Source organism: Episyrphus balteatus, chromosome 1 (assembly GCF_945859705.1).
Source record: "Episyrphus balteatus chromosome 1, idEpiBalt1.1, whole genome shotgun sequence".
In the NCBI taxonomy this organism is placed as follows: domain Eukaryota; kingdom Metazoa; phylum Arthropoda; class Insecta; order Diptera; family Syrphidae; genus Episyrphus; species Episyrphus balteatus.
In genome coordinates, this window is record NC_079134.1 from 118,521,285 (window position 1) to 118,534,061 (window position 12,777).

General features: G+C 32.2%; 2 protein-coding genes across 2 annotated transcripts in view; both read left to right on the forward strand.

The window, feature by feature from the left end:
- Positions 1 to 12,777, forward strand: part of LOC129906234 (acidic mammalian chitinase) — a 29,542-nt gene that overhangs the window by 11,083 nt on the left and 5,682 nt on the right. Inside the window, exons 2-3 of the mRNA XM_055981910.1 lie at positions 8,977 to 9,436; positions 9,502 to 9,749. Of these exons, the coding sequence (XP_055837885.1) occupies positions 8,977 to 9,436; positions 9,502 to 9,749 (708 nt within the window). The remainder of the gene's footprint in view (positions 1 to 8,976; positions 9,437 to 9,501; positions 9,750 to 12,777) is intronic.
- On the forward strand, positions 1,367 to 3,142 carry LOC129906236 (uncharacterized). Its single transcript, XM_055981912.1, has one exon. The coding sequence runs from the start codon at positions 1,594 to 1,596 to the stop codon at positions 3,022 to 3,024; it is 1,431 nt and encodes a 476-aa protein (XP_055837887.1). The 5' UTR covers positions 1,367 to 1,593; the 3' UTR covers positions 3,025 to 3,142.

Here is a 12,777-nt window from a genome sequence, read left to right on the forward strand (position 1 = left end):
TTTTTTTCTATTTTATTATAATTTTAATTATAAATATATTCACATCTCTTGCAGTCATTTTGTAGTTTATTTTATCATCAAAAGTTAACATCAAAAGTTCCACATTTACCAGATTCAGATTGATGTAAAAAATTCTACATCTGAACGTTGATGTGTCATTGCAGACAAAATTTGGCATAAAATGTTTCCATTAATATGGCTATTTGTAAACACTGTGCTGGCGCCATTTTCCAAATTGTGCCATTCTAAGGGCCAGTTGTACAAACGTGGTTCAGCCTCGGATCAGGAATTTAACTCGCCGATTTCGATGGATTAGCAGTGGATCAACTTTGGTTCAAGGATGGATTTAGCTACTTCAACCTATATGGACCTAGAACCAGTGCTAAAAATCAATTTTACCACAGTATTTAGAAGATAAAAGTTTCTGAACCACGGATTAAATATTTGTACAACTGGCCCTAAAGAAAGAATGAACTTGGTTCTTTGCCATTTTTTAAACGCCGAACCAAGTTGATATTTTATTGATTTTATATTTTTTTCTTCCAATTAAAAAAAAAATCGTTAAAATGGTTCATTTATGGCAATCATTTGCAAACACAAAATTTCTATCCTTTCCATTAAAGCCTAGTACTTTTTGAAAAAGTACAAAAGTGAAAATATTTTTTTTCTCACTAGCGGGATTTTTTTGTAAAAAAGAATTTACAAATTGATTTTTGGACGGAAAAATAAGCATTCTGCATGATTTATTTTAATTTTCTAGCCCGAAAAACCATACAAAAATGCATTTGAAAATTTTCACTTTTGTACTTTTTCACTTTTTGAGCCAATGTAGTTAATACTACGTTTCCACCTACCCTAAATCCGAGGTTTAGCTAAGTAGATTTAGCACAAATCTCGAGTTTAATTCTAAATCTCGGATTGAAATTAGGTGAAAATCTTTGATTTAGGGTAGCTGAACCCAAATCTGAGATTTAGCGAAGTAGATTTAAAATAAATCTCGAGATTTATTCTAAATCTACTTAGCTAAATCTCGGATTTAGCGTAGGTGGAAACATAGTATAAGACTTAACAGATAAAAAAATGTACTGTTGCAACCAAATCGGTGATATACTAGCTGAATCTGCCCAAAACTCGACTGAAATTTTTAAAGAAAATAATAAAATTTAACTTGGCTAAATTTTTTAGATAATTTTGTATGGGAGCTTAAATTTTTATCTCGTGATCTGCTTCAAATTTAAAAAGTGCTACTTTTTCTCTCCTACAACTCGTATACATTGCGCCACACAAAATCATCAACTTGGCATCACTTATTGTAATAAAATTTATTTCTACTCTGAACGAGGCCATTTCATTCATTTTAAAATTTGCGTCCGCATAATTATTTGTCATTTGATAAGTGTTTTATTATTTATTTTTTGTTTCCTTTTTAAATAAGTGTGTTTTGTAATATTTGTTTAAAAGAAAATTCAACAGTTTTAAACAAAATAACGGATGCAACAAATATTAATGTACAGCTATTTTAAAACAATACCCTCAATACACAAGTTATACGGATAAAAAATCAATCACAAAAGAAAAAAAAAAAACCAAGCCATGGATATCCCTGATTATAAATGCACTCTTCGTTCAGAAGAAAACAAAAACGACAAATTAGCACATTCCTATTTGCCCAGTGTCGTCGATTCAGGATTCGATTCCATTTACAATGGTTCTTCTCTTTTCATGGAAAAAAGTTTTAGTCGAGAAAGTTTTGACATATTCAGCCCCAACTCGAGCAATCGAACACCAATTAAACAATCCTCTTCAGCCTTGAAATATCACGTATCCACACCGAAAAACAGTGCATCTATCAAAAGGCATTTATATAGCACTTTTAATACCAGTTCCCTCAAACGATCCAAATCCAACGAAAACAACGAAAATGAACCCAAAATTGCCAATACCAGTATTCACAATAGACTTGATCATTTCCATGACAGTGCTTGTCCTCTTAAAGCATTGCACAACTTTGATTTATCTCCACACAAAAATATACTCAGTTCCACTACAAATCATTTACAATCATTTATTAACGACTCAGCATTATCGATCTCAAAACATTCAACTAGATATGACGAGGATCATTTTGAACAGCCTCTTGTTCCGGAGAGACCTTCAAAAAGTCTGCGATATTTTGCGCCATCAGTTAAACACTCAAAGAGAAAGTTAGATATACCTCCGGTCGAAGATAAGAGAACTCAAATATATTTCGATGGGACAAGGTTTTTGAATATTATTGGCAAATTGGCGCAATTTTCTGTGATTCTCGATGACATATTCAAAAGATTGAGCGGCGAAGATTTATTGAATGTGTCACTTGTTTCAAGGAATTGGAATTCAATAGTCAAATCGAATAGAAATGCCAATGCCAGAATACAGAAGTATTTAAATGAATCTCGCAATTATAAAGAGAATCTTAAGGAATCTACGAAACCTGTCATTGTTCACAATAAGCGTCATCCATTTTCACAATTTAATAATGTATCTACCTCAAATAAAAACCAAGATTCATCATCACCTACCAGTAGCTTTTATGAGAACCAAAATGTTGTGCAACAGCTGTTTGCCAACGAAAGATTGGTAAAGTGTCCACGTTGCAGCAGAGGAAGTATAGTATCGAATTCAGCAGCTCGATTGCATTCGACTTCATTGATTTCGTTGCCATCAACCACATCCAGTGACTTAACATATTTAAATCTAAAAGCTGATAGTATTTGTGGTATAACTGCAGATGAGAATTCAATCAATAAGAAACAGCCTCAGGTGTCGTCGGAAGATATAGGTGTTTGCAGCAGTGTAGCGTGCAAATATATGTTTTGCCCGAAATGCTTATGTGATTATCATCCTGGAGAGAGATGCAAATTGTCAGAACCTGAATCTCCGTCGAAATTGCTTGTATGTCATAAGAAAATGAAGGTTGTAAATAAGCCCAGCTCAAAAATAAACTCTAAGCGCCAATCGTTGAGGAGATTATGTTTTTCGTAAAAAATACATACACAAAATAAATTGTTTATTATTATTATTTTTTTATTTTTTTCTTTATAATCGTATCTTTGTAATATTGTCATTTTATGGATTTAATTTTTAATAAATTTTTATATAAAAAAAATTGATGTGGGTTCTTTTTTGTTGGTACCATAACATAATTGAAATCTTATGATTTATGGACTAAATTAATTGAATGCTTATCTATGTAGTTGGCATATACAGCGTTTTGATCAAATGTGTTTTTTATTTTTTTTTTTCTTCTAAATTGTCAGCTTCCTGTAGAATTTGGTTTTTTTTATTTATTTATTTGATAAACAAATGCGTCGGTCTTCGGGTGTTAGTATGTATTAGAAAGTCAATTAAATTCAAGGTCTTTTTAGTTTCTTTTTATGAAGAAGGTAATCAAAGGCAAAAATTAGGTAGTAATAAAAAAAAGGCGGTTCGGTATGAAGTATGATACATGTGAAGCGAGGGGATAGTATGTGTACAACAGACAGACTGTGTTATTGTAGCTTTGCAAGTTTCGGAGTCTTTCAACTCGCAAGAAGAAAATGTACCTACATTTTGTAATTACATATAATGATGTTTAAAATTAGCTTGTTATTAGACAATGTAAAAACTCAGGAAATATAGGAGTGTTTTTTTGGCAATAGGGTTTCCCAAATATCAACACTGAACAAAAATTTATATGTAGGAAAACGTATACTTCTAACCCTTCGTCGAAATTCTATCAGAAGAATAAGTAAAATCTATTTTATAATTATTTTGAATACCTACAACTTCTTAGTTGCTTACGACATAAACGAGAACATACATTTAAATTTTCGCAAAAAAGGGAAACGCCATATTTTCGGGATCCCTATTTTTTGAGAAAAACGAAAAACGCAATTTTATTGGAATTAAAGGAAACCAATCACTCAAAACTAACAAGAAATTGTTATGTTATATTTAATTCTTTTAAGTGGTCATTATATTTAAGATTTGTTCGATAGTAGTATTTACTAGGGTACTAGGCATTGATAGAAGTAAGTTGAGTAGTTTTGTAGGTATAGTGTGGATGGATTTAAAATCTGAATACGGATTATATCCAAAACTTTTTAAAAGAAAGTTAATTGGATAGTTAAAAAAATCATTTCTTTAGGGCAAGTCACATGCATATCTCAAACCATATATACATCTCAAAGTAAAATGTACATACATATATTGAAGACCATGCAAATTAAAGTTGCACAAAAAGTTTGAAAGCCTAGTTTGTCAAAGTTTTAGAGAAAATAAAATAACTCGATCCACGTATACTTGCTCTTATGGTAAAAGTAACTCTAATGTTATGATACAATATTAGGAAATTGTATACCTATTTGATATTTTAAAAGAATTTCTTAATTAGTAAACAAAATATAAAATTTGTTTCTATAATTATGTATTTAAACACCGTTTTAAATGATCTTTTACACAAAATCAAGTATGCCATTTGATTTCTTGTATAAAAGAGAATTTAAAACAAAAATTGAAAATCGTTTGAAAAAAAAAAAAAATAAAAAAATTATATTGTACTAGCTGACCCGGCGGACTTCGTTCCCCCTTTTCCAAGTTTTATTTCCAATTTTTGATTTTGTAATGTGTTAACCTTTTCCCATTACACATAGGTACATACATATGTAAAACTGTTTAAAATATTAAACAAAGCAAATCATTTGTTTGACTGCTATTACAAATTTTTATCGGAATTTATTCAACCAATAAAGGTTATATAATTCACAAATATACAAAAACTGGCTCTGGTTTCACTTCTTTTTTTTTTTTTGCAAAAAGTGCCTAAATCGATGAATCCCGCCTGCCATTATAGAAAAATATGACTCATTCTCCCTTTCTTTTGTGAAACTGTTAATAATTTGTGTTTTGCACCAGAGGCCTGGAATTCCAACACCAAGAACGATCTTTTTACTTTTTTTTTGTTTAAACAACCTGTTTTCTTATGACGTTATCACGTAAAATTATCGTCCGTAAACCGACTATACAAACAACCATTGTTTTTGTTTTGTTGACTTTCGTTTTAACTTCCAAAATTTTTATTTGCGGAATGTAGCTTCCACTTTCAACGCTCATTTTTAATCCACTTTAAAAATAGTATTCTCTCTCTTACATATTTTGGTTTCATTGAAGTTTGTATTTGTTCGTTTCTAAACCGTTACCGTGTGAGTAATGTTGGAGCCAGTAACCGAAACAATAGCAATAGGATAAAATCTTAAAAAAAAAACGATTAAAAATGAAAAGATTTCGTCTTAATTCTATTCATACATACGTCGAAATATTTCTTTAAAAAAAATAAATCATTTGATTTTTATGCGGAAATTGTATTAATGGTAGTTGAAACAACTTAAACAAATTTTAAGATGCAGTCATAAATTTAATTGAGATATACTGATGGTAAACAATTTTCTTTGCGGGACTAACATTTTAAAGAGTTAATTCATGTTTGTTTTTATTACCCTTGAATATGAGCGATTTTGAACCCCAAATATTGAATTTGCTTATAACTTGACAACATACCAGGTCCAACTAAATAAAAATCTATATCTACTGTCATTCGGACTTCAAATATGGAATTTAACTATAACTTGACAACAGCGACACCTACTGGGTCCATACCACACACACAAAATTTCACAAAAATCTCTCCAGTCTGGTCAAAATATGCAATTTTTCTAAAACTCGACAACAGCGCCACCTACCGGGTCCAATTATAAAAAAAAACCCTGTCTCGGACGGACCTTATGAAATTTTTCTATAACTCGACATCAGCGCCACCTACCGGGTCCAATTATGAAACAAAACCTGTCTCGGATGGACCTTATCACATCCACCAAATTTCAGAAAAATCTCTCCAGGGGGCCAATTCTGGTTCTGTGAATAAGTGAAACGAAAAGCTTTTCACTTGTTCACTCATTTTATTCTCGTTCTGTGAAAAAATGAAAACAAACATCAAAAATATTCATATAAATATATATTTTTTTCACTAAATTATTTGTGATATCATAGGATGAAAATCGTTTTTCGTTTCAAATGAATCGAAAAAGTGAAAAGAGTGTTTGAAAGCTAAAATGAAAAAGTTTTTTTTTTCGATTCACGTTTTCACAGAACCAAATTGGCCCCCAGTCTGGTCAAAATATGAAATTTTCCTAACTCGACAACAGCGCCATCTACCGGGTCCAATTATAAAAAAACCTGTCTCGGACGGACCTTATCACATAAACAAAATTTCACAAAAATCTGTTCAGTCGTTCGTTCAAAATATGAAATTATCCTAAAACTCGACAACAGCGCCACCTACCGGGTCCAATTTTGAAACAAAACCCGTCTCGGATGGACCTTATCACATACACAATATTTCATAAATATCTGCCCAGTCTTTCGTTCAAAATATGCAATTTTCCTAAAACTCGACAACAGCGCCACCTACCGGGTCCAATTATAAAAAAAAACCTGTCTCGGACGGACCTTATCACATAAACAAAATTTCACAAAAATCTGTTCAGTCGTTCGTTCAAAATATGAAATTATCCTAAAACTCGACAACAGCGCCACCTACCGGGTCCAATTTTGAAACAAAACCCGTCTCGGATAGACTTTATCACATACACAACATTTCATAAAAATCTGCCCAGTCTTTCGTTCAAAATATGCAATTTTCCTAAAATTCGACAACAGCGCCACCTACCGGGTCCAATTATAAAAAAAAACTGTCTCGGACGGACCTTATCACATAAACAAAATTTCACAAAAATCTGTTCAGTCGTTCGTTCAAAATATGAAATTATCCTAAAACTCGACAACAGCACCACCTACCGGGTCCAATTATAAAAAAAAACTTGTCTCGGACGTACCTTATCACATAAACAAAATTTCACAAAAATCTGTCCAGTCGTTCGTTCAAAATATACAATTTTCCTAAAACTCGACAACAGCGCCACCTACCGGGTCCAATTATAAAACAATCATGTCTCGGATTGACTTTATCACATACACAAAATTTCACAAAAATCTGTCCAGTCGTTCGTTCAGAATATGCAATTTTCCTACAACTCGACAACAGCGCCACCTACCGGGTCCAATTATGAAACAAAACCTGTCTCTGATGGACCTTATCACACCCACCAAATTTCAGAAAAATCTGTCCAGTCGTTTAGAAGGAGTAGGCTCACAAACAAACGCACAGGAAAATTATATATATAAGATGTAGATAGGTATACAATTTTCTAACATTTAAAAAAAAGGTTTTTTTTATTCGATCTTTAAAAAAATATTATTTAACACATAAAAAGGAAATTTCTATATACCTACATAACCCCCTGAATACAATGGTGTAGCTGTGGCTATAGCTTGTAGCGCAAGTTGAAGAATTCTCAACTTTTTGCTCAGCTGCCGCCAACTTTTGTAGGGTTTTCCCTCAGTAAAATTTTGACAGTACTACAAGCTACAGCCACAGTACACAAATTGTATTCAGCCAGTAATTCATCAATCAGTTTTCAAAAAATTGATTATTCAGAAAAACTTCCAGATCATATACAATTCTCTACAAAAAATATTCAGTCGATTGAATGATCTTTTACAAGATATCGTTATTCCAAAAACGTGCCCAGTTGGTGGTGGGGAAAATTTAGGATAAATGGTACATACATATATACAAAAAAAAATTGCCCACAAACAAATTGGAGGAAAGGCGGTGGGTGGCCAAAAAAGTGGCGTGGGTGTCAAAAATCCTGGTTTTTTACGATTTCTGTCAAAAGTAGACATTTTATCGAAAATAGTTAGGTACATACATACAAAAGTTGGAGATATTGAGGGAAACGCAAAAATACGATTATTGTTTTTTAATTTTTACAAATATGATTGGATTTTAACAAAACTTGGTTAGAAATTACTTTATTATGTTTTTTACTTAAATTAAATGTATTTTAAGCAAAATATAAATTTTTGAGGAATTTAATTTGAAAAAATGGCCTATTTTCAATCAAAAAAGTTACAAATTCTTTTTGATTTTTGAAAAGTTTGGGATGCCGTTATTTAGATTAAAATCTTTTATTTAATACTATGTAAAAAACTACACTTTTATTTCAGAAAATATTGAGATAAATTCAATTTTTCCGTAAATGGCAGTATTATTGAGAGAAATATTTTTCCATAGAAACCAAATTATAATTTTCTAATGGCCTTTGACCTTGCGAATTAGAATCTTACGTGCAAAGTTTTTGAGATATCGAATTTTTAACTTTCGAAAACACTATTTTTGTTATGTTCTGGCACTGGTCGTTTGAACTTGAAATCGCAATTCAGATTTTTTTTATGCAGAAATGTTTCTTGGGGTCTCAAAAGTCAATTTAATGCTTTTTTAAAGTCCGTTATCTAGATATTCGATTTTTGGAGCTTTATTAATTAAACAAAGACTAACTTTTACGTACCCTCACTCATGCTGACGCAAATAGCTCTGATAATAATAACGGTAAGAACTTAAATATAGCCCTTTTAAAACGCGTTTCAATGGTTTTTAAATAAATTGATATTTAATCCTAAGATCGGTTGATTTTTCTGCCCTATTCGAAATTCTATTACACTGGTTAACAGGGTTTTTGTTATAAAAACAAAACTAATATTTTTTTAAAAGATTTTCATGTGCTGAGATCGAATAAAAAATCATAAAAATTCTATTACATCACGTTTTTGAGACATTTCCATGCCAAAACATTACAAAAACAGTGTTTTTGGAAGTTCAAAGTTCGATATCTCAAAAAATTTTGCACGTTAGATGCAAAATTAGAAAAATGTAATAGTTTAATTAATATTTAAAAAATCCACAAATGCATCATTAAACAAAATATATATCTTTTATTACATATTTGAATACAAATTGTCTAGATTTCAATACAAAATGTGTTTATTTTTCTTTTTCAGAACTTGTTGTTTGTTATCAAGGAACATGGGCAACATATCGACATTCATTTGGAAAATTTGATGCTTCCCATATTGACCCTACACTTTGTACGCATATTATGTATGCCTTTTTCGGAATTGAACTAGACGGACAGATTCGCATAATTGATCCTTATCTTGATTTACAAGATAATTGGGGAAGGGGAAATATTAAGAAATTTATTCAACTTAAAAGCAAAAACCCCGAACTTAAGGTCTTAGCCGCTGTCGGTGGATGGAATGAGGGTTCATTAAAGTTTTCAGAAGTTGCAAATGATCCAATTAAGAGAAATCGCTTCGTAACGTCTGCAGTTGATTTCGTAAAGGAACATAATTTCGATGGGCTTGACTTGGACTGGGAGTATCCTAATCAGAGACATGAATTAGCAACAAATGACGATAAGGCCAACTTTGTGACTTTGATAAAGGAGCTAAAAGAAGCGTAAGTTTCAAAATATGATTATATTTAATGAAAAGTAGTTATTCAGGATTTTGCATATTGTGTAGATTGAGCAGAAATAATCTTCTTCTAACGGCTGCTGTTGGGTCAGCAGAGTTTTCTTCATCTGTGTCGTACAACATACCAGAGGTTTCAAAGTATTTAGATATTATTAACGTAATGGCTTACGACTTGCATGGTTCCTGGGATGAAGTAACTGGTATTAATGCCCCACTTTATGAAGGACCAAACGATTACACTGATGTCGAAAAACAGTTAAATGTTCATGCTAGTATATCTTACTGGTTAAATAATGGTAAGTTTTACAAATTAATTACACGTAAGTTTTACCTTGAAGAAAAAAAATAAAAAGAGATTGAACCAGTAAAATCAACTACATTACTGATTTTTAAAAGTCTAACATCTAACATGCATTACAAAAGGCTGATGTGATTAAAATTTTACATAAATTTAATACTATTCATAAAATTATTAATTTAATAATAGACTAAGAATATCTTCTTATTCTCATATAAATTTTGTTTATTTTAAATTGGAAAAAAATTATTTTAAGATTTAATTAACATATAAATCCCTAACAACTAAATACATATTTGAGACTAAATTCTAATCACATTTAATTACTAATATTATATTTATTAAAATCACCCAGCCAAGTTCTCTAGCAACTTTGGCACTACACCCTTATTTACAGGAAACAACTCAGGCCATTTTCGACCCCCCTCTAACTTCTACACCAAAGATGCTAGAAATTTCTAACTCACTACATTTGTTGAGCTGGTCGAAACCAAACACCTCACAAAATTTCAGCCTCCTACGATGAGTAGTTACTGAGATATAGGGCTTCAAAAATCGCAAAAACCGTAACTGACTCACTGACTCACTGACTCACTGACTCACTGATTCACTGACTCACTGACTCACTGACAGATCATCAAAATTATGGAGTACTTCCCGATGTCGTAGAAACTTGAAATTTTACACGGTGATAGGACTTGTGGTGTATACAAAGGAAAAAATCGAAAATTTGAGATTTTCAATTCAGGGGGCGTGGCATCCGCCCATTTCCGCTGAATTTTCACCAAATATTATAGAGCACTTCTGATAGTCGTAGAATCTTGAAACTTGGTAGAATGGTAGAGCTGGTAGTTTATACAAAAGAAAAAATTTAAAATTTGAGAATTTCAGCCAGGGGGCGTGGCAACCGCCCATTTCCGCTGAATTTTCATAAATTATTATAGAGCACTTCTGATAGTCGTAGAATCTTGAAACTTGGTAGAATGGTAGAGCTGGTAGTTTATACAAAGGAAAAAATTTAAAACTTGAGAATTTCAGCCAGGGGGCGTGGCATCCGCCCATTTCCGCTGAATTTTCACCAAATATTATAGAGCACTTCTGATAGTCGTAGAATCTTGAAACTTGGTAGAATGGTAGAGCTGGTAGTTTATACAAAGGAAAAAATTTGAGAATTTCAGCCAGGGGGCGTGGCATCCGCCCATTTCCGCTGAATGTTCACCAAATATTATAGAGCACTTCTGATAGTCGTAGAATCTTGAAACTTGGTAGAATGGTAGAGCTGGTAGTTTATACAAAGGAAAAAATTTAAAATTTGAGAATTTCAGCCCGGGGGCGTGGCAACCGCCCATTTCCGCTGAATTTTCATAAATTATTATAGAGCACTTCTGATAGTCGTAGAATCTTGAAACTTGGTAGAATGGTAGAGCTGGTAGTTTATACAAAGGAAAAAATTTAAAACTTGAGAATTTCAGCCAGGGGGCGTGGCATCCGCCCATTTCCGCTGAATTTTCACCAAATATTATAGAGCAGTTCTGATAGTCGTAGAGTCTTGAAACTTGGTAGAATGGTAGAGCTGGTAGTTTATACAAAGGAAAAAATTTAAAATTTGCGAATTTCAGCCAGGGGGCGTGGCAACCGCCCATTTCCGCTGAATTTTCATAAATTATTATAGAGCACTTCTGATTGTCGTAGAATCTTGAAATTTGGTAGAATAGTAGAGCTGGTAGTTTATACAAAGGAATAAATTTAAAATTTGAGAATTTCAGCCAGGGGGCGTGGCAACCGCCCATTTCCGCTGAATTTTCATAAATTATTATAGAGCACTTCTGATTGTCGTAGAATCTTGAAATTTGGTAGAATAGTAGAGCTGGTAGTTCATACAAAGGAAAAAATTTAAAACTTGAGAATTTCAGCCAGGGGGCGTGGCATCCGCCCATTTCCGCTGAATTTTCACCAAATATTATAGAGCACTTCTGATAGTCGTAGAATCTTGAAACTTGGTAGAATGGTAGAGCTGGTAGTTTATACAAAGGAAAAAATTTAAAATTTGAGAATTTCAGCCAGGGGGCGTGGCAACCGCCCATTTCCGCTGAATTTTCATTAATTATTAAAGAGCACTTCTGATTGTCGTAGAATCTTGAAATTTGGTAGAATGGTAGAGCTGGTAGTTTATACAAAGGAAAAAATTTTAAATTTGAGAATTTCAGCCAGGGGGCGTGGCAACCGGCATTCCCGCTGAATTTTCATCAAATATTATAGAGCACTTCTGATTGTCGTGGAATCTTGAAATTTGGTAGAATGTTGGAGCTGGTAGTTTACACAAAGGAAAAAATTTAAAGTTTGAGAATTTCAGGCAGGGGGCGTGGCAACCACCCATTTTCACTGAATTTTCATCAAATATAGAGATTTTATATTCTACAGCCATACCTTGCAAAAAGTAGTGAAATCACAACAAAAACATTACTGTTAAAAAAAGAGCCAAGTTCTCCTATGTTGAAATTATGCTGGCACAAAAAGTACTGAGATGTAAAAGTGTACCAAGTTCTAAAGTTTGGGTTCAAATTCGTATCAATAAAATTTTGATTGTTTACTTGGCAATTTTTGAAATAACTTTAAAAATCGATAATTAAGAAAAATTGTCAAGAGAACAATCAAAATTTTATTGATACGAATTTGAACCCAAACTTTAGAACTTGGTACACTTTTACATCTCAGTACTTTTTGTGCCAGCATAATTTCAACATAGGAGAACTTGGCTCTTTTTTTAACAGTAATGTTTTTGTTGTGATATTTTTTTTATCATTAATTTGGTTATTTCAATTAATTCAAAAAATTGAAGGGTTGTAAATATAAAGGGTCTAATACCCAATTTATTCACACTCCATTAAGTTTAAAGTCGCCATTAAAAAAGGGATATTTTAAATTTTGTATGCGACAGTTTTCTAATTTTTAATGGAGACTTTAAATGTAATGGAGTGTGAATAAATTGGTCCTCAGTGACATTTTTATTTAGAGATAAACGAGAA